The sequence below is a fragment of the Macrotis lagotis genome, chromosome 2 (assembly GCF_037893015.1).
Source record: "Macrotis lagotis isolate mMagLag1 chromosome 2, bilby.v1.9.chrom.fasta, whole genome shotgun sequence".
NCBI classification, from domain to species: Eukaryota; Metazoa; Chordata; class Mammalia; order Peramelemorphia; family Peramelidae; genus Macrotis; species Macrotis lagotis.
In genome coordinates this window covers 224,248,256-224,272,994 of record NC_133659.1, presented here as the reverse complement: position 1 = coordinate 224,272,994, position 24,739 = coordinate 224,248,256, and the positions used below count along the sequence as shown (strand labels likewise).

The window sequence follows — 24,739 nt, the reverse complement described above, 5'->3', positions numbered from 1 at the left end:
TTAGGAAATGACTTGTCATTTACATGAAATGATTCCAGATGTTCAGGTGGTGGAGAAGAGGACATATCCTTCGTCCCCCTTTGTCCCCCTCTACCTCCTACCCAAATTCTGGTCCCCCACACACACACACACACATTTAGTGTTCCAGGGATCTTCTCATGACTATATCTGAATCCATCTTATTCTCTATTTCATTCAAATAGAAAGGCCCTGCAGCGACTTGGAACTACAGAAGAACAGATCCTGGAAACAGCCAAGCGTGAAGAGGCTGAACTGGAGAAGGTCCCTTGTTTGTACACCAGTCTGCTCCCTGATTGTTGGAGCGACATAGACTCACTTGTCAACTGTGCCCGCTTGGCCATCACTGAGGAGCAGAAAAAATTTGTATGGATAGAACAAAGCCCCCAATAGCCTCCCCTTTGATTGGACTTCTCCATTGCTCCATGAGAGATGGCAGCACCTTTCACATTCCCCACTCCAGTGAATTTTTTTTTCAAAATAAAAATACTGGGGCAACTAGCTAGCACAGTGGATAGAGTTCTGATCCTGGAGTCAGGAGAACCTGAGTTCAAACCGGCCTCAGACACATAATAATTGCCTAGCTGTGTGACCTTAGGCAAGTCACTTAATCCCACTGCCTTGCAAAAACTAAAAAAAAAAGATAATAAGAATTCTGAGTTGAAAATAGTGCAAGAAAGGAGAAACGAATGGAGATCTGAAATGAGCCTCAAATAGGCTTGGCGCTCTTGTACCTCTATTCTACCTTTGGTGGGTAATTGAACAGTCAATACAAACTCATTTATTTTACATTTCTTTGTGCAAGCTAACATATAAGGCAACTTCATTAACTCTTCTGTCAGGACTTTGCAATTGTCTCCATGATGGACTGCACCTTTTCAAGAGTAGATATTGCTTCATTGTATGTCACTCTTCCATTCCCCCCGCCCCCCCAGAGAAAGACCTCTCTCTCTCTAGAGATGTTTATATAATGTCTTGAGCAAACTGGTTAAAAAAAAACCCTATGCTTTTATTTTATTTTCTACCATTTTGACATGTTGAATGTTTGATTGTGGCAAGGAAACTGGCCTATCAGGGTATCCCCATGTCTGCCTATCCATATTGAAGGCACATGGTGGTCAGGAAATGTAATTCTAGTTACAGAAAAAAAAGTATCTAATTATAGATATGTTTTCCAGATGATGGAAAGAGTATTTGAAATGGTTCCTAGGCTTGGATCCATGATAACTGGCTTGGCAACACCTGAAGACCAGAAGAACTCTGGGAGCCGGAAATCCTAAAGATTTGAAACTGCCCATTTTCTGTTGGTTCATTTGACCTGGTTTAGCAGAAAGAATCCCAACCAAAGACTCTGAATCTTGGCTATCATTTACTGTCAGTGTGACACTAAGCAAGTCACTATATTTCTCTGGCTCCCAGTTTGTTTTTTCATTTTTGAAATGCAGGGATTGAATTCCATGATCTCCAAGGCTCCTTCCAGGTCTTAACTGTATGATCCCATGATCACTTGGTGGTTTTCAGCTTGACCCTTCTCTTAACAATGAACCAACGAACCAGAGCGCTGGCTCTGGAGTCAGGAGGACCTGAGTTCAAATCCAGCCTTAGACACTTAATAATTGCTTAGCTGTGTGACCTTGGGCAAGTCTCTTAACCCCATTGTCTTAAACATAAAAAAAAACATGAACCACCACTCCCAATTCCTAACCTAAGATGCTTCCTAGAATTTGAACTCTTCACTTTCTAAGGCAAGTGGAGTCCTTAACTCTTAAGTTTGCATCAAAACTATGGCACTTAGACTCTTAAAGCTTTGAGGACTATTCATAGCTTGGCATGGGTCTGGTTCCCTGCCTCCAAGACCAAAGATTTTTCCACTCTCTTGAGTTGATTTTTCCTTGACATGATTTCATGTGCAGAATAGGAATGGAAGGGAATAGGGAAGCCTATAGCATAGTCCCAAAGAGGCCAGCACAATGCAGTAGGAAGCACATTTAATTTGGAATCAGAAAACTTGGGTTCAAATCTTAGTTCTAAAATATTCTACCCATATGACCTTGAGCAATTTATAATTTCTTTTTGTCTCAATTTCCAATCAGTTTAGATGATCTGAGGTTCCTTTCTATTAGGGAATCCTGAATAGGAAGACTCAAGAAGAGATGATGGTAAAACAGAGTTTGGTAGAAGTGATGTATAAGTTTGTAAGGAAGGTCTCTTGGAACCACTGTCCAAACTACCTATGATCCCTATATTCAGCTTATATCTACTGAATGGAGAAATCCATGGGAGTTAATAGGAAGGAAGGTTTTAATGGAGACTTCTGTACAATCTTGTTTTTGCTCCCACCCCTATTGCAGTGAATGCTCAATATAGAAGCAACCAAAGAGATCTCGTTCAACTCATTCATTTTACAGAGAAGGGCAATGAGCCCTAAAGCACAAGAGTCATGCCAATGGTCATATAAATAATTGGTGGCAAAGCCATAACTAATATCCAGGTCCACTGACTAACAATTCTGTATACTTAATTTTTTCTTGGTGTTTTTTTCCCTTTCAAACACCATAGCCATCTACCAACATATTTCCCTTCCCACTGAACCATCCTTTGTATCAAAGACAATTAAGCATAACTGACCAGCAAAGCAACAAAGTTTGAAAACATGTGTGCCATTTCATATCTATTTACCCTGACTTTGTGAAGAAGAGGGATATATATTTTTATGACACCCCAACCTATAAAGATTTCCATTGCTCCATTGAGAATCTGTGGAGTAGGTGGTAGATTCTTCCTGCTTATTAAGGTAGGGGGTGTGGAGTGAGGAAGAACATTCTGGAGTTTGATTTCTCCTTCTCCCCACCTCTCAGAACCACTGTGGCAGGAAACAACCTTGCTTCCCAGGGGAGTAGTAGGAAGAAAGTAATTGCTGGTGATTGTCACACTAGATTTTAGATATTAAAATTTCATAAATCTTGCTAATTTTGAGTGAACTTTTTATAAATGATCTATTTCTGAATCTGTGCTGCCCATATTATGAAGGGTTGTCCTTTCCCTTCTCATTCCATCGATTCTTGGGTGGGGTGCAAGTAGGCGGCACAGTGAATAAAGTAGTCAGGACAAGAGTTCAAATTAATCCTGATTGCCTCACATCTAGGACTATCTCCAGTCATCCTGATTCATATCTGGCCATTGGGCCCAAAAGACTCTGGAGGAGAAAGTGAGGCTGGTGACTTAGTACAGCTCCTTCACTCAAATTCAATTCATGTGCTTGTAATGGCATCACCTCCCTGCTGTCATGGTTTTCTTCAATAACAAAAGATAAACATCATAAACATCATCATTATCTTTTGTTCTCTCTACACACACACACACACACACACACACACACACACACACGTATAGATAGATATGCAAAAATGCTGATGACTATATTTTAAAATAATTTACTTCCTTTTCAATCTTAAGTATTTTATGCATTTAAAATCTTATTCTAAGGAGTTCCCTTAGACTTCACCAGATTGCCAAAAGGTCCAGGACACCAGAAAATTAAGAATTGATATTCTACCTTCCCCCCCTCCCACCTGGCCCAATTTCTCAAGGAGTACTTCTATGTGTGTCAGGAGAAGAGATAATAAGCATAGGTCAACTCATATCACAGAAGCAGCACTGATGTTTCTCCAAATAAATTTAACCATGCCAAAGTTAAGGAAATTTTCATCTCTTTGAGTGGTGGTTCTTCAACTTTTGAGTATTTCTCAAAAAGGCAGGATTTTGTATATATTTTGTATTTTCTTATCTGTGTACATGTTATTTGCCTCCAGTAGAATGTAAGTTCTTGGAGTGCAGAGATTGATCAACTTTTGTCTTTATTTCCTTATCATTTATCTTTATATGCTCATTACCTCATCACCTAGCACCACATCTATTGAAGGAGTTTAATACATGCTTGTTGAATAAAACTGAATGCCTTTACCATAAAGACAATATTACTGAACAAGTAAATAGAGGGAGTCCAAAAGAAATCTCTGCTAAGGGTGATGAATTTGACAGTGGGAAAAAATACATGAAATGTTGTCAAGCTCATGCTCAATTCACAATAAATTCAAATTAAAAATCCAGTTGTGTCTAGTTGAGTTTATTGAAATGAATATATCATCTTCTTAAACTGAGAAAATTTTATGTGAACCATCCCTATAAACTGATGCAAAGACCAGTGAGTCCTTTCACCCTGTAGAAGCCTCTGGTGAGTAGGTAGGTAGGTAGGTATTTCTTAGGATCTTGATTTCCTTTTTCTTTTTTTCTTTACTAGATTTCCTCAAAATTTCTTAGAAGAGAGGCTCTGGTATCATAAGGATCCTCCAAACTTTGAGACCTAAGACAATTTTGGCCTATAGTCTTTCACCATGGTTTCTAGTAACCCTGCTGTCTGTGAGGGCCTCTGCTTAATACCCTTGTCCTACTCCACAGTTCACTTGGATAAGTCAGGTACATTAATCATGATACCTCAACCATATTCCTGTGGTGACCATGGGGCATGTAGAGAATCGAGAAGGGAATAAGGCTTGCTTGCCTGACCCTATAATAATAGCCAGTCAGAGATATAGGAATGAGGATTTAGTGGGGCTTATTCTTCTTAGGTCAAAAAAGATGTTTTCCCTTGTTCCCATTCCATTATCAGCAAAGCAGGTCATACTTGGAGAAGATGGTTGTTTTTCTCCATGGAAGGCTCATAGTTCATTATGGAGAGGCTGACACTGGGGAGAAAGCTTCTCTTCCAAGACACCATCTGGAGCACAAACCCAGGGGTCATTCGTCTCCCATTGCCACTTGGTCAGTTGGACTTTCAGCATCTCCAGTATCTCTGCATAGTTGGGGTCAGTGGCTAAGTTCTGAGACTCCCAGGGGTCTTGTTTCCTATCATAGAGTTCCCATCGATCTCGGTAATAATAGTGGTGGAGGTTCTTATACCAATTTGTGTGCTGGCCAGACCTGGTACGATTAAGCAGGTCCTGGAAGGTGGGAGAAACATAGAAATCCTGATCGATAGGGAAGGGCATCTTGAAGTTGAGGTTGTGCACTAAATGGTAATTCTGATGGAGCACAGAACGCATGGGATAGTACATTGTAACTTCATGGTGACTCTGGCTACTGAAGACTGTGGTCCAGGATGGTTCTGACAGCAGTGCAGGCAAGAGAGAGTGACCAGTGAGTTGGACTGTCTTGGTACCAAAGATGCTATAGCTGGGGTATGGTATGGAGAACCAATCCAAGATGGTGGGCACGAGATCTTAAAAATAATAATAATATTAGTTGAACTTTGCACCAACTTTCATGTTACAAAACACTTTACATATATTAGAATTGATTTTCATTACAAGCCTAGTAGGTACATAACAGTAGAGTAGCAACAGAATGCTAGAGTTGGAGTCAGAAAAACCTGCTTCTTGCCATTTAATAGATGTGCTACCTAAGGCAAGTCTCTTGGCCTTCCTAAAGTATGTTATTTTTTTAACAACTTCTCTTTTCCCTTCTCCCTCTCTCCCCCAATTTAATGATGGGGAAAGGAAGTAAGATGACTTCTCTGAGGTTACAAAGCTAGGAAGTAGAGACTCCAACCACTGTAACCTCTGGAAAGGAACAAGAGGTAATAACACCCAGTGGAAAGACATTGGATTTGTTAAGTTAGAAGACCTGGGCTTGAGTATCTGCTCTGCTACTTACTGCCTGAGTGGCCTTAGATAAGATTCTTAACCTTTCTGAGTCTCAGTTCCCTTGTCTCTATAATAAGGGAGCAGGATTAGATTATCTCTTAGAGCTCTTCTAGTTTTAAACTATAACCCTATGAATTCAGTCTGGCAAAGAACTACAAAGTTAATGAGCAACCCTCTACTTTTATGTGCTATTGAATTAAAACAATACCAGGGAAGCAAATACCTCTGGATTTGGGACATGTCTCCAAATGAGAAGATTCCAGTTTCTCAGAACCTACCCTGTTGCTCAATAATTTTCATTGTCAGAAAATTATCCCTCTTGCCTGACCTAGATCCCTCATGCTATAGCTGAAGCCTGTTTCTTTGTTTGGTTATATTGTTACTTTTTCTTCAGATATTAAAAAGAAAATCTCTTGCATAGCAGAGCCAAGAAGAGATGGGTTTTTTTTGAGATGGTTAGTTTTTAATAAGTATTTCTTGCTTGACTGATGAGGAGAATATCTCTTACCCAGAAGCTCTGAGAAGAGAGAGGGATTACCCTTCTCTGTCTTAAAAGGCAGGGATTTATCTGGGAACCAGACAAGTAGAATTTTATTCCCCTTTCTCCATCATAACTCATTTCAAGAATTTTTGATTAGTCCCAGTTTTCCCAACTATAATAAAATTAAAAGGTATCTTAAAGTCTACTTCAAGGGGAGGCTAGGTGGCGCAGTGGATAGAGCACTGGGCCTAGAGTCAGGAATACCTGAGTTCAAATCGGGCCTCAGTCACTTAATAATTACCTAGCTGTGAGGCCTTGGGCAAGCCACTTAACCCCATTGCCTTGCAAAAACTAAAAAAAAAAAAATCTACTTCAAGATGAGTGTGTCTTTGGATTTCTTTGCAACAAGCAGGCAGATGAAGAGACAGTCAAATGTGACCTTACCCAAGAGGCTGACATAGGCCTCACTGATCTGGCCCCAACGGTCTCGATGCTCTGGAGAAGACACCAGCATGGGCTCAGCTATACCTGACCAATATAGGTTGGTCCTGCCACTAGGGAATGGGATACCATTATCTGAAGTGAAGATCACCAGGGTGTCATTCAGGAAGCCAGATCTATTCAGTTCCTCCAGCACTAGCCCAATTCCTATAGGGAAAGACAAAAGTAAAGGGAATAGGCAGCACAGTAACTTGGAGAATTTTTTCCCCACTCCCTGAGCCCACCCAGCTTCCTTTTTGCTACTTAACGAGCCACTACAAACAGTACTATCCTCATCTAAAGCGACCTTTCCACTCTGTTTCAATCAAGACCATTTCATTCCTTTAAAATTCATCTCTTTCAGGAAGTTTTCCATGATTGACACTACTTTGATTCATCACTCTGGCCTTGCCTTGATATTTTTTTACGTACCTTCTTGTACAACTGGATTCTTTATGACTTTGGGTATTAGGCCTGTCTTTTGTGGGTGCTCAAAGGGTCAGTCTTTGGAGTTAAATAATATGACTCCCCCCCCCTTCTATCAGCCCAGTATGTTTTGGGTGCTTTCTGGGCTGGACTTCTGACCTTGGCTCAGTTAGCTGGGAAGCTCATCAACAATGAGTTGCCTCTGGTAGTGGAACACAAGGAAGGAGCCAAAAGGTATATTGATCCAAGAGTCAATTTTGGCTAAGACAGGTCCAGACCGTCTGTCCTGATCAGATTTATAACAAAGGAATTTTTGGACCTGGGGAATGCATCAGCAACTGTTCCCCCACTGCTGGCCCCCATCATCTAGTGGCACTACTCTTAGTTATTAGATAATTTCCTACATTGAATAACTAGGTCCTAAGGACAGTCATTTCTTCAGATACCCTCATTTTAGAGAAGAAGAAATAAAGACCCAGAATAATTGTCAGGATAGGAGACCAGGGTTCAAATTCAGCCTGAGACACTTATTAGTTGTGTGACCTCGGGCAAGTCTTAACCCTGTTGGCCTTGGTTTCCACATCTCTATAATAAGGCAGAGAAGGAAATGGCAGTATCTTTGACAAAAAAAAAAAAAACAACTTCAAATGATGCCAAGGAGAGTCAGACACAAAAAAAAAATTATCAGAGTAAGCACTAGATTCAGACTCCTAAGCCAGTATTTTTTTCAGTTAAAATAATAAAATCTGACCTCCTTTGAGATAATAGGAACACCCCTCCTCCCCGCCTTGAGAGCAGTGGTCCCAATCTCACTAATCAATATAAGCACTGAGTCAAGAGGGGTTGACCCTTAGTCATTCCAAGGGTTCCCCTCAACCACCCCCGACTCTTCTCTCCATGAAAGTCTGAAATGCTTGGGTTGATAAAAGCTTCAGAGGGAAGTGAAGATGTCTGGGATAAGGGAGATAAAGCCTTCCTTAGAAAGGAATGGCCCTGCAGCAAGAACTGAGTTTCTGCTTCTCTTCCCTCACTGAAAGGTGAATTGTGGGAAGGGCTCCTGCTTCCCTTCCTTACATTGCCCTCTCCCTTGGAATGGCAAAAATGTCCCATTCTGGAGGGTCAGTGCTGTATTAAAGAATTCAAGTCACCTGCTCTATCCCTGGACTAGGCCAATTTTTAAGTCCCACTTGTTGTGGTTTTTTCCCTCTCTCATCCCTCAGTTGAGGAACCAGATTAAAGAGCAGAATATCTCTTCCCAGCTTCTAACCATTTCCCATGCTCTAACCTTGCTTCTCACCTTTTTCCTTAGAAGAATACAAGCACTCCATCTCCCTCTTTAAATTTCCCATTCTGGGGCAAAGCCAGAGTCACCTCTTCCTAGTTATAGCTTTGGTTCCAACATAAGTGTGAGAACTGGGACTTCCCAGGGCAAACAATCAAGTTTTGTGTTTTGTTTTATTTTGTTCTCCTTCTGGAACCTACTCTTGTCTATACAGATGGAGAACTCAATCCATAATAGTGACTGACTCTCTGTCTGAGCTGGGCTATAATTGCACTGGTAGGGAAGAAGTCTGGGTCTAGAGGATCCTTGGGGCAACCTCTCCCTATCTGAGACAAAGTTATGAGTTTGCTTAGGCTCCCAAGGCCTGTTCCTCCCCATACCTTGGTCCATTCTGCCAATGGTGGTGTACTGAGCAGCCAAGTCAGCTCGGGCTGCTGGGGTGTCAGGGATGAAGTAAGGGACCTAGAGAAGATAGGTAGGTGATAGGTCATAGATAGCAAGTGGACGGTTGGAAATAATGCATACTGAAGTCTAAAGTGGTGCTTCCAGTAGAAAGAATGGGTGCAAATGAATTTTTCTAGAGAACCTAGACTGACAGGGATATAGAAAGGATTCTTACTTAGATATATGTTGAGCTAAATAAACTCCGAAGTTCCTTCAGCTCTGAAATCTCATAATTATATGGCTTATTCTTTGAGCACATTGGTCTGAAAGGTTTATTATCTTGTATGAATAAACCATTCTATTTCCTTGTTCCTTTTACTACCATTATTAAGAGTAGAGACTCAAGAAGCAAGGATCAACTTGGACCACATGTCCAAATTTCTCAGGCAGAGGAGCTCTTCTGAACTTCCTCATGCTGTTCTCTCCCTTGGAATGGCAAAATGTCCCATTCTGGAGGGCCAATGCTGTATTAAAGAATTCAAGTTGCCTGCTTGGAGCATGGGATGCAGGCTCACAAGGAGGGTCTGGATCTCATGGAATCCCTAGAGGTAAAAGGAGCTGAGAGAGGAGAGTCTATATTACCTGTACATCTTCTGGAGCATAAGTCTGGGGCTTCCAGTCAGGAATCCATCCCATCCCACTCTCTCCATTGCCAAACTTTTCACAGAAGGGTCCATACATTGGCTGAGAATGACCACACCGGTGGGGATCATGGAAAGCAACATAGAGGAAGAAAGGCCTGAGAAGTGAAAGGAAAGAATCAAAAGCAGGTTCCTCAAAGGTTACTCAGCGCTCTTTCTCCCCAGCCACGCCAATGTTCCTAACTCTTAGCCCAAGTCACGTTGCTATGCCAGCTTGGGTCCTCCCATAGCACCCCTCATGTCAACACTCTTAATTTCCTCCAGTGTTAGGGCTTCCCATGTTCCAGTTTCTAACTGTAATCTTACAAAATACCTCATTTATCAAATACTTAATGTGAGATACTGTGCCAAGTGCTGGGGGAGATTTAAAATTTAGATAAATCTCTGCTTGGCTTATTGATTAATTGCATGTAGACCAGAAATGCGTACCAATATGTATATTACAAAACAGTACATGATAAGTGTATTGGTCAAGAAAATAACCGTTTAATAAGCCCCTACTGTATACCAGACTGAACACAGGTCAAGGAGAGGAGGGAGAAAAAGAGAAATAAATGCTTGTTGATTAGTGAATTAGAAAGCAAAGATCTATGTCAACTTAGGGGAGGCTAGTGGTAACCTACTGGGGGAAGACAGGAAAAACTTTTGGGAAGGAGGACATTTGAGTTGGACTTTAAAGGATAGAAGGCATAGAAATAGACATAGAAACTTTCCAGGCACATATGACAACATAATGTGTGCTTGCACCCCTCTCCTTCTTCCAAACTCCAATCTAGTAATACAGATGTATAAGAATGAATCTCAATGAAAGTTCTAGAATAACAAGTTGGAATATTAAGCTCTGGAAGGTCTGAGTGTCTAGGGGGCTGGTGAAGAACAAAGGCTCCCACCTGTCATCCTGGGTCTTGAGGAATTTTCTCACCAACAGCTTTATACGGGTGATGTTTCTCCCTACTTGGAGGATAGAGCCATTCTCCTCTGTGTAGGCAAAGTCAAATGGATACACTGGCTCTGGCCCAACATGCTTCTTCCCAATGATACCTGGAAAGAACAAGCCAACAAGTCTACAGTTGGGAGAAAAAACAGAAAGGGAAGTCTGGAGTGCCTCAGCTTCCTTAAGTTGGACTAGATCATTTCTGAAGTCCCTTCCAATTCTAAGCCTATGATCCAAGTGACCTCTCTTCTCTCTTATGCCTGCTGCTTTCTAATTACTGCTTGCTAATGCCTGAGGCACCCAGGAAGCTATGTTTTATCCATGTTCACAGAGGGAGAGTATTCAGAGATATTGGAGTGTGTCTGCCAAAGACTAAATGTGATTTTAGACACATTAAGGTTATAAATCAGGTAAAGGACAATTCTCCTGTACTATACCCTATTTGTACCACATCTGGAAAACTAACTGTTTTGAGAGCCACATTTTAGAAAGGGTATTGATAAGCAGGAGGTCATCCAAAAGAGGGGCAGCTGGGTGGCATGGTAGATATAGCTCCAGGCCTGGAGTCAGAAAAACTCATCTTCCTGAGTTCAAATCAGACACTTACTAGTTGGGTGACCCCGGACAAGTCACTTAACCATCTTTGCCTCTATTCCTCATTTGAAAAAGCAGTTGGAGAAGGAAATGGCAAACTGTTCTTAGTACCTTTGTCAAGAAAACCCCAAATGGGGTCACGAAAAGTCAGACATGATTGAAAGGACTGAACAGCAACAATAATAATCAAGAGGAAGGTGATCAGAATGGTGCAGGTCTGGAAAATCATCTAATATGAGGATAAGTTCAAGGAAATTGTAGGATCATAGATTTGAAAGCTAGAAAGGACCTTAGAGGCCATACTTATTCCTCTCCAGAACGTATTCTGGATCTCCTCTACCATCACCCAGAAATCTTTTCATCCTAAATCTTGAACCAACACCTCAGAGGTCATATTCATTACTTTCCAGGCTGTACTCTGGAAAATGATTGGTTGGATCCTTTCAGAATGTCCATTTAATGAGGGTACCTATGTCAACCATGTCTCATTTTTTTCCAGAATCATAAGCAAGATCTTCACTTGTGGAGGATATTAGAAAGGAGAGTCCAACTTAAATATGATTAGGCCTAAATATCCTCTGAGGTTGATTCCAAAACTGAAATTCTCTAGTTCTGTGTTTTCTCTGGCAGGCAGATTAGTGTAGTGGATAGAGGAAATAGATTTAAAGTCAACAAAGGAGTTTTAATGAAAGCTTCTGAGGCATACTAGTTGTGTCATTCCAGGGAAGTCACTAAACCTCTCAGGGTCCCAAGTGACTCTCCAAGACCATATGCTAAAAACAGGTACCAATTTACCTTGCCAGAGGGAATTTCTTCCCCAGGAGTTCTGTCAATCAAGTCATAAGTCTAGACCCAAACAAATGGTATCAATAAAGTAGGCAGGTCTGGATTTTGGAAAGTGGAAGTAGAATCAATTATCTGTATGTCCTTCAACAATGATTTAGTCCCCTTAGTCCTCAGCCTCTCCCTCTGGAAGTGGGAGGAATCTCAGGGATTATTGGAAACAGGAAGTAGTTGCTTCTTCCCCCGTCCCCACCCAGGCTCCTAACCTGTGCGGATGTTAGCCTGGCTGAGAAGTAGAGGCAGACTCTGCACCTTGTCAAAGGAGTTGAAATGATGGTCATTCTGGTGTAAGCCGTACATCCCATTCTGATGCTGTAAGGAAAGTTACTATGAACCCAAGGGGAACAAGACTGTCTCCATCACTCATAACAACTATATAGCATCCCTCTTCCTAGTTCCCCAATTTAGAACCTAGCTTGCCAATGAATATGAAGGTTCTATATTTATATATCTTCTTCTTCCCCCCCCCCCCTCCCTTCCTTCTCCTCCCATCCCCATCTCATCTTTCCGGGTCAAAAGTCTTCCACGATATATTAACAATTCTCTTTAACCTAGCCTGGCTAACTTAAATATGTAATCTGACAGTTTTCTCTTCACAGTTATAAACAAAGTGACTGACAATGAAGCAGTTCTGGTGAAGGATAGTCAAGGGAAGATGAAAGGGTCAGGGAGATTCCTAGAGAAGTTAGCAGGGCATGGGCATATTGGGATAGACTTATGAAAGGGGGAGGAACCAATGACATATTCACTCCAAGATATTCCTCATAGATACGACCCAGAATTCTAAGAGTGTATACCCTGCTCAAGGGATTCTCTCGTATTTTTCCTTCTACTATTCTCTTCTTAACCAAACCATCCTCTTTCTCCCCTAGCATGGACATCTGCTTACCTGTGGCAAGCCAGTCAGGAGGCTAGCACGACTTGGGGAGCAGCTGCTGACTGAGGTGAAGGCATTATGGAAGATCAGGCTCCTTTGTGCCAAGGCATCTAGGTGTGGGGTTGAGATCGCACTGTTGTTGTATGTACCACTCTCAAAGCCTCCATCATCCGCTGCCAATGGGAAGAGAAACAGGGAAAGCACTGTGAGCTGAGGGATGTGAGAGGAATAAAGCCAAGCACTGTGGAACTCAGGGGTGCTGGCATTTGGCATTCTACTTCCTGGCCAGGTTTGGTGGGGAGGAGTTCTGAGAAAGGTTGGGACTAAGGCTTTAATGTTACAATGAAGGGCAGTGGAGGAACAATTCACATTTGGGGAGTGAGGAGATTCTGTGCAATGCAGGGGCAGTACATGGAGGTATTAGAGCTCAAATGAACACTTCTCTGAACCAGTGTTAATCCTGGATCATTCACTGGACAGTACACTAGACTAAGAATCAGGAAAATTTAGATTTTAATCCCACTTCTGTCTCTTAAGTAGCTGTGTTAGTTTTATCTCTCAGTCTTGGTTTCCTCATCTATAGTAAGGCTCAAATAAGATAATGTATGTTACGCACATTGCAAACTTTAAAATGATACAAAAATGCCAGCTGTAATAATGATAATGATTTCATTAAATACTTTGATTAGTTACTAATTATAAATTAATAGTTTATTAATATTATTATGACCTGGCCTTGCTGCTAAGTGTTGATCCTATCAGCTATGAGGTCTCGGCCCCTTAGTCATTTACACACTACTCTTTGAGTCTCAGCACTGCTATTTAAAACTAGCTGGGATTCTCTGAGCAAGACACAATTGTTTTGAATCTTGGGTTTTCTCAACCACACGATGGAGGTGATCTTGCACTCCCTTTCTCATAGGAGCACAATAGGAAAAATGCCTTGTAAACTCTAAAGGGTCAAATAAATATGAGTTATTTTTATGTTTACCCTGGTGAGGCTGCTGATGCTGGAGGGAAGGGGGTGTGAAGTACCACAAGCAGAAATGGCTATTCTAGGTTTTCTGGAAGAAATACTATGATTTTTCTCTCCAGTGGGCCTTCCTACCCATGGTGAAAATGAGGAAGGAGGGAACAGCTCAAAACTATCTTTATGTAGCCTTCTGTCTATTCCAAATTGTGACCGTGTAACTGAAGGTTTGGGTCTTTCACTCCCCCCAGGTTCTGCAAAGCATGGACCATGGCAAAGATTTGGGACATAAGATGCCAAAGCAGTTCCTGAGAGCCATGTGGAAATGACCTTCTTGTCTGCGGAGGTGGGGTCCGGGGGAGTGAAGAGCTGTTTGTTTTGCAACGAACTGAAAAATTGGCCCAGAGGCCTAGAATATGTATTTGTAACACTGATTTCAACCAGGGAAGAGGACTGGCAAGAGGCCAGGCCCAGAAATAAGCTGTTTTGCGGTTTGATCTATCACAAGGGCAGGGCTCTTGACCACCAGAACAGGAAGTTCCGGAGAAATACAGATCCTGGGTAGAGGTTCAGATTTTCAGCGGGGAGGATGAGGATGTGAAGTGTAAATCCGCCCCTTCCCCTCACTCTCCAAGGAGAAAAGGTTAATGAGAAAAGGAGCTCCCCGACCAGAAGCGGATGCTCATGTCTGGGCAGAACTCAGTCAACTGTCAGAGCCCAAGTGGAGCCAGGAAGCCGGGGCGCCGCCTGCAAGCACCAACCTAGCTAAGGGGTTCAGATCAGCCTAATTTAGAGTGAGGGGCTGATCGGTGCAGGGGAGTCACCCCCCACCCTGCACATCCTACGCCGGCCTGGGGTCCCTGAGCCTGACGGGGGAGCCCGGGGCCGAGGCCTGGGGTGGCACCGGGGCTGGAAGGAGCCGCCGGGGAGGGGGAGGCCGGCTGGGGGGCGCCGGGCTCCTCCGGGCACTCTGCAGGCATTGGAGGTGCTGGCAGGGGCGGGGAGGATTCCCGGGAGTCAGGGCTGGCCTCGGCGGGGCTTCCCGGCCTGCCGAGCCCGGGCGGATGCCCCCGGCCCCTCCGAGGCACCGGGCCCACCGGGGGGCACCGGGGGGCACCGGGGCGGGGCGGCGGCCACTCACCCAGGAGCAGCAGCACGTTCCGGTGTCCGTGGGCCAGCCCCAGGCCCCAGCCGAGGGCCAAGAGCAGGACTCCGCAGGCAGGCCGGGGCCGGGGCATGACGGCGACCCGGGCCTCGGGCACGGACGGGGCTGGCCCGGGCGGCGGGCACAGCCCCTCCTCCTCCTCCTCCTCCTCCTCCTCCTCCTCCTCCGGAGGCGATCACATGAGCAGGGCCTGACCCGCGGGCCGGCGCCGCCCCGGCCCTGCCCACCTTGCCACCCCCTCCCCTCGCTTCTGCTCCCCGGGGCTCCCGGGGAGGGCGCCGCGGTGAGTCGCCCCCATCCCTCGAGGAGGGCACAGAAGGGGGTCCCCCATCCCGGGCGGAGGGGCGAAGGCGACGCCACAGTGCCGGGGGTGGGGGCAAACCTCCCCGACCCTTGTCTGCAAAACGAGGATGGGGATGCCTTGCGGGACCAGCTGCAAAGGGTTTTTTTTTAAAGTTATGTTATTATTATGATTATTATGATTATTTGTTCTAGGAACTCTGGAGTGCCTGCTGTTACCAAGTGGAGTGCACCCTCCTGGGCTGCCCAGCAGCGTCGGAACCCCGGGGCTCCTAGGTGGAGCGAAGGGAAGCCCTTCCATCCTTGGCTCGGCGCTGGTGGAAAGAAGCCTGGCTGTGAGTACTGCCTCCGTCCACTGATGGATTGAACATATTCATTCATTCATTCATTTAACATATTAATTCAAATATTAACCTCAATCCTGAATTTTGATTATTTATCTATAATATAGTTATAGATATACTTCATATGTATAATACAATATATATATACATATATACATACTTCTCCATGCATATGTATGTACTTAAGCAACACATTTCATTAGGGCATGCATCTGGGGAATTTAACTTTTTAAGGCAATTATTTATTCAATACTCAGTCATAAAAGACAATATTAATTTTAGTTATCAAACTAATATAAGTAAATAACCTTTTAAAAATTAAATAAATTTTACTTTTAAAAGAGGCAGAATAGTATGAAAACATTAAAAAAAACTAAGACTTTGGAACTAGGAAGACCTGGATTTAAGACCCACCTCTGACACATACCAGCCTGTGTGAACTTTGGCAAATTATTTAACATCCCACTGCTCCGACACTAAGTTGCAGAGGAAATGCCAACTGCTTTGGTAGTGGGAATTTCCTCATCCAGGGGTTAGACAGGTCTAGTCCCTATCCCCTACTTTAAAAATATAAGCAAATAATACAACAGAAATTCCAGGGTTTGGGAAATACGGTATATCTGTGTACACCAAGCATACCCTGTATTCATTCACACCTGTGAAAACTATCCATCCATCCATTCACCCATACCACTCATCCATTAAGCTACATATCTAAATATCCATTTGGTCCAACCATCCATTTCTGGTTGTTCAGTCATTTCAGTCCTGTCCACCTCTTTGTGACCCCATTTGGGGTTTTCTTGGCAAAGATACTGGAGTGGTTTACCATTTATTTCTCTTGCTCATTTTACAAATAAGAAACTGGGGCAATCAGGACTAAGTGACCTGTCCAGGATGACACGACTAATAAGTTATTTGTGGTCAGATTTGAACTCTGGAAGAGGAGTCTTCTTGTTTCTAAGACTGGCACTCTGTCCATTGCAAATCTACCTGCCACCCATCCATATCTACACACATATATACCATAGGGTCCCACAATACATAAAAGCCTAGCATGTGATATACAGGATGGAGGATGACTCCCATCACACTGGCAATGTGGTGTGTGTGTGTGTGTGTGTGTGTGTGTGTGTGTGTGTGTGTGTGTGTGGTATTGAAGATATGACTTCAGAATTAGGAAATTAGATGAAACTAATTATCAGTTGCAGAAATACTGTTCTGCATCAGTGGAGGGATCTTCCTCATCATAAGTTCCCTACATCTATGAAGTCACAGATCCAGCAAAGAAAAATATAGGTATGTATGTATTAATATATCCTGAAACCCTACTCAGGTTTTATACAAAACAAATTTAGATGGGGAGATTTGTCTCTATTTGGATCAGTGTGTAACCTGCCTTTCTCCTGAGGCCAAAGTTAAAACTAGATTTGGGATCACATTATTTAGTATCAAAAACTGTTACACAGGTCACTATGCCACCTCTGTGACTGGGTAAGTCTGAGGACCACACTCTCTTTTGGGTTTTTTTTTTTTTTGCTAGGCAATGGAGTTAAGTGGCTTGCCCAAGGCCACACAGCTAGGTAATTATTAAGTATCTGAGGCTGGATTTGAACTCAGGAACTCCTGACTCCAGGGTCAGTGCTCTATCCACTGTACCACCTAGCCACCCAACTTCACTCTCTTTTGTAAAATTGGAATGTTTGACTAAATGATCTTTCAGACTCTTTCTAACTCAAAAATCTATGATTTGGATTCCCTGATGTCCTATTAACTAGTGTATGATACTATGGGAGACTAGTCAGGAAACCAAAGTACATGGGAGGTGACAAAATGGTGAGGTAGGATGACTTTCTGAAAGCAAACCTGATGGGGGACCAGGGAGAATGACTTGGGACTCAGAAATTCAGTTTTCTTCCTCTAGAACTGACATTTTTTCAGGGAGGGAATGGGTGATTTAAAGGAAAGATGGCCATTGAGGTCAACCCCTCAGTTTATAGATGAGGAAACTGAGGCACAGAGGAGGAGAATTGACTTGGCCAGAGTCACATAGCTAGTAATTAGCTGAGCTAGGATATGAACCCAGGTCTTCCTAATTTTAAATCCAATGCCCTATCCACTATGTCCTATTGATTGGGGAAACACCAGTGAAAGAAAATAAAGTTGATTGCATAGAAGTCAGGTTTGCTACTGCATTACTTTTGCATAGGACTGGTGTCTCCTCTCAGGCTTCACCCCTACCCCCAACCCTCTAGCCTGGAACTACAGATGAACTTTGTCCAGACCCCCAGAGATGCCTTTTTGTTGGAGGTCCCTTCAGTTCCAGTTCCTCTGACCATCTGTCTGTTTTATACAGGGCCAATCCACTGTCCTTGAAGGTTAGAAAGCAAACTTCAACATGGCAGAGAGAGCCTGGTGCTGCTCTCTAGGAATAATTCGGAAGAGGCTTCCCATCCTGGGATGGCTTCCTCACTACTCCCTGAAGTGGTTACAAATGGATAGCATCGCTGGGTTCACTGTGGGGCTGACTGTGGTACCCCAGGCTCTGGCCTATGCTGAAGTGGCTGGGCTACCTGTTCAGGTGAGATATCCAAGCCCAGACAATAATAATCCATGCCATTCAGTACTACAGTACTCCTCACCTTCAACCCATTTCTGTTGTGTCCTTCAATCCATATTTATCTAGCAGCAGGAGCAGAAAGAAATACTTGGAAATAATCCTAGACAAATAAGTATACTTGTTCATAATACAATAACATGAAATCACATGTATGTGCAAATATATATATATGTATGCATATATCTATCCATCTATACATTTGTATGTATAAAACAGTATGAGTTATAGACATATACATATATATAATATAATAGACATGCATATGTGTCTTGATCAAAGATTTTTAACTTTTTTGGTTCATGGACCCTTTTGGCAATCTAGTGTAGCCTTTGGATCCCTCTTCAGAATCATGTTTTCAAATACATAAAACAAAATACATAGATTTTCAAAGGAAATCAATTATATTAAAATAAAATTATTAAAAAATTTTTAAAGTTCACAATATCCCAGGTTAAGAACCTCTAATACAGGTAGTTATATATACACATACATATGTATATTATATATATAAAACTATAATTATATGTATATGAGCACATAAAACTATATGATAATATGTAACTATTAAGAGATATTAAACTAGCTATCTAGGTAACTATCTAAATATGAATATAGAAAGGCTGCTTCAGAATCAAGAAGACCTGAATTCAAATCCCATCTCTGATAAATACTGTATGATGTTGGGCAAGTCATTTAATTTCCTATTAATTGCCTAAGCTACTCTTTAGGACTATGGGTAGTAAAGAAGATGCCAACCTGTATTAGTCAAGGGAATCTTCTCATCTTGGAAATCCCTATACCAAGTCTAAGAACTGTTTATCTGTTTGTGAGGCAACTAAGGGAGATTGACTAGGAGTTCAATAGTTAGACATTCAGACACAAAGATTGATAAATAACTCCCAATTAAAAGAGGAAAATAAAGGCATGGGTAATCCAAAATTATGTGTCTTTGGATCACAGTCAGTGAGGACACACACAAACATAGCTACACACAGACTGATTCTTCTTCTTTCATATCTGATACCTACTCTAATCAGTTCTGCCCTAATATTAGCTTTCTGGATTCCCAACTAAATGTTGGTGATGGGAAAAACCTCCTTCCCCCCAACACTCTAGGTCAGGGGTCAGAACATACAGCCCACAGATTGTATAAAACCCTTGAAATCATTTGGTCCAGCATTGCCACACCAACTGAAGGTGAAACTCAATAAATCTAGATGATTTTTAGGGGTAAATTAATTAAATAGTTGACCAAAGATAGCAGGCTAATTTTTAAGTCAATTTTGTATGGCTTGAGAATGACGTTATAAATATCCAAATGGCCCTTGTTCCCCACCCCTGATCTAGGTAATCTCCTTGTGGACCCCCTGAGCTGTCTGGGCTTAGTATGCCCTATGTATATGGATGGTATACAATTTAATAAATGTACATTCCCTTGACCATCACAGCCACATAGACAGTGATTAATTATCAAGTACTGTACACGTCTAGGTACACATGCCTTAGTCACTGACTGATGGTTTGACCAGCTCTCTTGTAATCCTGTCTCTATTTCTCTGAGCAGTATGGCCTCTACTCCTCCTTCATGGGATGTTTTGTGTATTTCTTCTTGGGCACCTCCCGGGATGTGACTTTGGGCCCCACCGCCATCATGTCCTTGCTGGTTTCTTTCTATGCCTTACACCAGCCTGCTTATGCCGTGCTTCTAACTTTCCTCTCTGGCTGTATCCAGTTAGCCATGGGGATCCTGCACTTGGGTAAGATATTCTGAAGATTCTAGTACTTCATTTCTAGACTCTCTGGATCAAACTGGGAAAGTTCCTCATTTCATCAGCTTCTGCCTTCCACACTCAATGGTCCTGTCTCTATCTTCTCCAAAAGGATGAAGCAACCTCTCCTAAGCCAAGTCACCAGGCAGAGCATTCATGCCCCAAGCCAGGTCACTAAGCAGAGTGCTCATGCCCTAAGTCAGGTTACCAGGCAGGGTAGGGTGTTCCATGCCCCAAACCAAGTCACCAGGCAGAGTATTCATGTCCCAAGTTAGGTCATCAGGCAGAGTGTTTATGCCATGCCAGGTCACCATACAGGTTGTTCATGCCCCCAGCTAGATCACCAGGAAGGCTGTTCAGAAGCTCAGGACACCATTTCTTCCTCTTAAAGGTAGTAAGGTGACCCAGTGCATAGAGTGTTGGAGTCAGAAAATCTGAGTTCTTATATTTATAAACTATTTGACCCTGGGCAAGTCATTTAACCTTTACTGCCACATGTTCTGCAACTGTAAAATGGAGATAATAATAGTACCTACCTCTCAAAGTTGTTGTGAAAAAATGAGAAAATATTTGTAAAACACTGTAAAATTTAAAGCACTTTGTATCTAACATTATAATAACTATATAGATGCTAACTATAATAGTTTTTCTCCTTTCCCTGAAAAAGCATAAACATTCCATTCTTTTCTGTAGCTTAGCCCATTATTTCCTCATCCTTTGCCCCCACCCCGGCTATTTGCCAGATCTCCATTTTTCAGACATCTCCTGGGAACTGAAACTGCCTAATTTAAGAAGATGTCACTTCAAGGTTTTTTTGTTTTTTTGTGTGTCTGTGTGTGTTGACCAGGGTTCCTGTTGGACTTCATTTCCTATCCTGTTATTAAAGGCTTCACATCTGCTGCTTCAATTACCATTGGGTTTGGCCAGATCAAGGTAGGAGCATCATTCTTCATGGTGCTGCTGCCCACTGTTAGATGGTCTCTATGGGGTACCTGGTGAACAAGAAACCCAGATACCTGGGCTTCTTCCTTCCTTCCTTCCTTCCTTCCTTCCTTCCTTCCTTCCTTCCTTCCTTCCTTCCTTCCTTCCTTCCTTCCTCCTATCTTGGAGATTTCCACTTAATTTATATGCAGTAGAATAGAACTGAGAATGTGTGCCAAGGTCTCTCTGCTTGTGTTATCCTCTGGCCCCAAGAGACTTGGCATGATTTTCTATCCTCTCTCCTCTCTTCTCTCATTACCTCTAGAATTTCTTGGAAGGTGCTGCTCTGAGTGTATGAGATAGGGGGTGGGGATGCATGAGAGAGTGGGAGGAAGCAGACATTATGGGAGGAGATGTGAATGAAAGAATAGGTCTGTTCTAATTAATCCCTGTCCTTGATCAGGTAGAGTTCCCCAGTGCCTCTGAGATAAAATGCAAACATTCCTCTGCTTGGAAATTAAATCCCTTTACAACCTGGCTGCCACCTACCTTTCCAGAATTACTGCACATAACTCACCTTTTACAGACTCCACAATCCATCCAAACTGGCCTACATATGCTGTTCCTTGGAAATGACATTTCCACCTCCCACCTATGTGCCTTTACCCAGGCTGTTCATGATACATTTCTCCTCACCATTTAGAATCCCTAAAGTGATTCAAAGCTCAGTTCAGATGTCAGCTCCTATGTGAGGCCTTTCCTGATTTCTCCCAGCTGCTAGTATCTGCCTCACCCTTGAAATTACCTTGTATAATTACCTTATAATAGGTGTTCAGCAAAGTTTAATTTATTAATATTTTATTTTTTATTTCATTTATTTAATTATTTAAGTAATTTATAAAATATTGGGCTTTACACAGAACCTCCTGGGTCTGCATGACATCCCTCAGCTGTTTGTCCTTCAGGTGTATTACACTTTCCTCAAAATTGGGCAGACCAGGTAAGCCACATATTTTTGCATTTTTATTTGCAGCCTGTTGAGAAGGGAGGAAGGGAGGGAAGGAGGGAAGGTTCTTCACCCCTCAAAAGAAATACAGTTCAGTGGATCATAGACTTAAAGCTTGAAGGAAACTAAAACTGAGGCCCAGAAAGGTGGGGTACCTGGTATATTTGGTTCTGGGTCTTTTAACTCCAAATTTATTCCTCTTTCCCCTGAAACATGTTGCCTCCCAATTATTTCCTATTGGGCCTCAATCCAGGTTAGATTCTAGCCCTCTGATCAAACAAGAAATCAGCACCCATGATGGAGCACCAATGTCATGTCATTGTTGCTCAGCCATGTCTTTGTGATCCTGTGGTTTGCCATTTCTTACTAGCTTATTTTACAGATGAGGAAATTGAAGCAAAATTAAATAACTTGCCCAGGACCACATAGCTAGTAAGTATCTGAGGCCTGCTTTGATCTCAGATTTTCCTGACTTGAGGCCTAGTGCTCTATCCATTGTGCCATCTAGCCTCTCTAATATCATCTTAGAGAACTGAGTGAGCTGTGGGCAATAGAGGAGGGTGATGATGATAAAAGAGGAGAAAAAGGTTCTCAAGAAATCTGGGGAGACAACATAAATGTGGAGAATAACTGAAGAACATAGCAGCCTCTAAAAGGTAAAAATGAAACTAATATAAAAAGAATGCATTCCTGAAAATGTCCCCTCTGATAAAGATGAATGATCAAATTGAACCAATCAAAGATTTAGAACTATAGATAGGTAGAGCAGAAAGAGCCCTTTGGGATCAAACCCCTCTCATTTCACAGAACAGGAAACTCTCACACCTTAGTAGGACTAGAATTCAGGGCTCCTAACACTCATTCCAGTGTTTTTTTCACTATACCTTTGCTTCACTATGGAAAACAATATGAAGGAAGCTAAGGAGGAGGAAGGCAAGAGCTGATAAAGATGAGGGAGAGTACATTCCATATAAAGAGAATGACATGCCTTGGATGTGGATGGGAGTAAGTCAGGTAGAGAGGATAGGATGCTCTAAACATGGGGTCCCACACTGTCCTTACAGTTTGATTCTCTGCCCATAGGGTAGGAGATGCTGTCTTAGGGGTGGTCTGCATTGTACTTCTCCTACTGCTGAAGGCAATGAGGGACCAGGTGCCACCACTCCACCAGCAGATGCCATCTTGTGTCCGGCTCAGTCACCTAATTGTCTGGGTCATTGCAACAGGTAAGCTAGCATCCTAGAGATTGACTGAGACACCTGACTATGGGAAAACCAAACCAAAAAAAAAAAACCTATTCCTGCTTGCACCCAGAGCACTGGACCATCATCTTGCCATATGGACTTGTCAGAAAGGTAGAGTTAAACTGACTGTCTCAGAAGTAATAAGGGAATTGGGCAAATGAAAGTATAATGAGGGCAATTCTGGGCAGCTAGGTGTGGATAGAGTACCAAGCCTAGAGCCAGGAAGACTTGGGTTTAAATTTGACTTCAGACACTTATTAGCTATGTGACCTTGGGCAGGTCTCTTAACTTTATTCAATTCAGTTTCCCCATCTAGGGAATGAACTGGAGAAGAAAATGAACTGGAGAAGGAAGTGGCAAACTACTAAAGTATCTTTGCCAAGAAAATGCAACATAGGATCATGAAGAGTCAGACTTAACTGGACAGCAAAAACAATGAGGGCAACTAACTAGTTATATACTGTCTCCAGAAAAGTAGAAACTTTTAGTTCCACTTTGCCTGAACTCTTCTAATGAAACAGACAAATTCTATTGTTGATTGTTTTCTGATTAGCAGCATACAAAGATCTTTAAAATGCATATTTCTATAGCATTGTATAGTCTATAAACTCATAACAGTCCTGTGAAGCACGTGACATAATTTTTATTTCCATTTTTACAGCTGCTCTGATAGACTTATTTTTTTAATATCACCTGGTTGAACAGAGACAAAATTGAACTCAGATCCTTTATGGTCTAATTTTAGGGCTCTTTCTATAACCATTTACCTCCAAGTCAACCAGTTGAGTTCCACTCAAGGGTACATGTGATAGAATGATAGCCAGATGGGATCAATCCTGGGCTAGAGGGAGGTAGAGATGGGGAGGGGAAGGGAGAGGAAAGGTTGATCTAGCTCTCACTGCCATTCCCAAATGATCTGGGTATTATTCTGTTGCCACCTCTGTGAATCAGTGAATCTCAGAGACCTTCCAAGAGGTCTAATCTAACCTCTCCCTTAAAATATGAATTACAGGATAGTGAGGAAGAAAAAATGTTTAAGACATAGGACTTAATTTGAACCTCAGTACTGCCCCTTATTAGCTATATGACCTTGAGCAAGTTGCTTCATTCCTTTGGGCCTCAGTTTCCTCTTTTGTAAAATGTGGAAAGTCCCTTTCAACTCTAGATTTTCAATCCCTACCATGTTTCCAATAAGTGGTTCCTGTAAGTAGTACAATATTATCATCCAGAATTGGGAATTTTTCACTATTTACTTAGTTTATTCTGAGAAACACTCTCAAATCTACATTAATAGTATCATTTTGAAAGAATTATTTACTTTCCCAAAGAATTGTCACAGGATGCTTTTAAATAGTGAATTCTCCTTGTACATTTAAAGTATGGTTCAGCTTTTGTAGGTCATTCAGTGATCTGTTCCTGATTCCTGATGCCCTCATTCCCAGTCTTCAGTCTCCATGATGCACTTAAATCAATTACCTGGGCTGATGTTGCTCCTCCCTAAAACACAAAACTATCTTCAGTGATTAGAAATCCTGAATATTTCCAAAGGATATGGCCTCATTTGGCTGTGGATGAAATGAGAGGCAATGTTCATGCTTTCTTGGAGCTTGCAGTTCAAGGCAGATGGACATTTAGCCAAGACAAAATCCACAGAGACTTATCTCTCTATAGTGAACAT

General features: G+C 42.3%; 3 protein-coding genes across 15 annotated transcripts in view; 2 read left to right on the top strand and 1 right to left on the bottom strand.

Annotated features, from left to right (window-relative positions):
• CARD14 (caspase recruitment domain family member 14) overlaps positions 1-4,143 on the top strand; it is an 81,158-nt gene extending 77,015 nt beyond the window's left edge. For all 3 annotated transcript variants that reach the window (XM_074224969.1, XM_074224968.1, XM_074224970.1), the window contains one exon: positions 204-4,143. In XM_074224969.1, coding sequence (XP_074081070.1) covers positions 204-411 — 208 coding nt within the window. In that variant the 3' untranslated portion in view covers positions 412-4,143. The remainder of the gene's footprint in view (positions 1-203) is intronic.
• Positions 3,407-14,956, bottom strand: SGSH (N-sulfoglucosamine sulfohydrolase). Its single transcript, XM_074224982.1, has 8 exons — positions 14,834-14,956; positions 12,735-12,895; positions 12,052-12,157; positions 10,365-10,515; positions 9,416-9,572; positions 8,770-8,851; positions 6,646-6,849; positions 3,407-5,296 (listed from the first exon to the last, which is right to left on the bottom strand). The coding sequence occupies exons 1-8, from the start codon at positions 14,928-14,930 to the stop codon at positions 4,737-4,739; spliced, it is 1,518 nt and encodes a 505-aa protein (XP_074081083.1). The 5' UTR covers positions 14,931-14,956; the 3' UTR covers positions 3,407-4,736.
• Positions 14,241-24,739, top strand: part of SLC26A11 (solute carrier family 26 member 11) — a 57,307-nt gene continuing 46,808 nt past the window's right edge. Inside the window, exons 1-7 of one of the 11 annotated variants that reach the window (XM_074224974.1) lie at positions 14,241-14,335; positions 15,353-15,492; positions 17,858-18,082; positions 19,686-19,878; positions 20,738-20,823; positions 21,732-21,811; positions 22,901-23,043. In XM_074224974.1, coding sequence (XP_074081075.1) covers positions 17,900-18,082; positions 19,686-19,878; positions 20,738-20,823; positions 21,732-21,811; positions 22,901-23,043 — 685 coding nt within the window. In that variant the 5' untranslated portion in view covers positions 14,241-14,335; positions 15,353-15,492; positions 17,858-17,899. The other 10 variants (XM_074224973.1, XM_074224972.1, XM_074224979.1 and 7 more) reach the window with 10 other exon arrangements.

What these genes read in the sequence shown, in the direction of transcription:
- SGSH (XM_074224982.1), bottom strand. Translation starts at nt 14,930, where the DNA reads ATGCCCCGGCCCCGGCCTGCCTGCGGAGTCCTGCTCTTGGCCCTCGGC. An exon ending in CTCAAGACCCAGGATGACAG is followed by an intron (nt 9,573 to 10,364) that starts GTGGGAGCCTTT and finishes TTCACTTCTCAG; the next exon opens with GCCTTTCTTCCTCTATGTTG. An exon ending in GGCCTATGTCAGCCTCTTGG is followed by an intron (nt 5,297 to 6,645) that starts GTAAGGTCACAT and finishes ATTATTTTTAAG; the next exon opens with ATCTCGTGCCCACCATCTTG.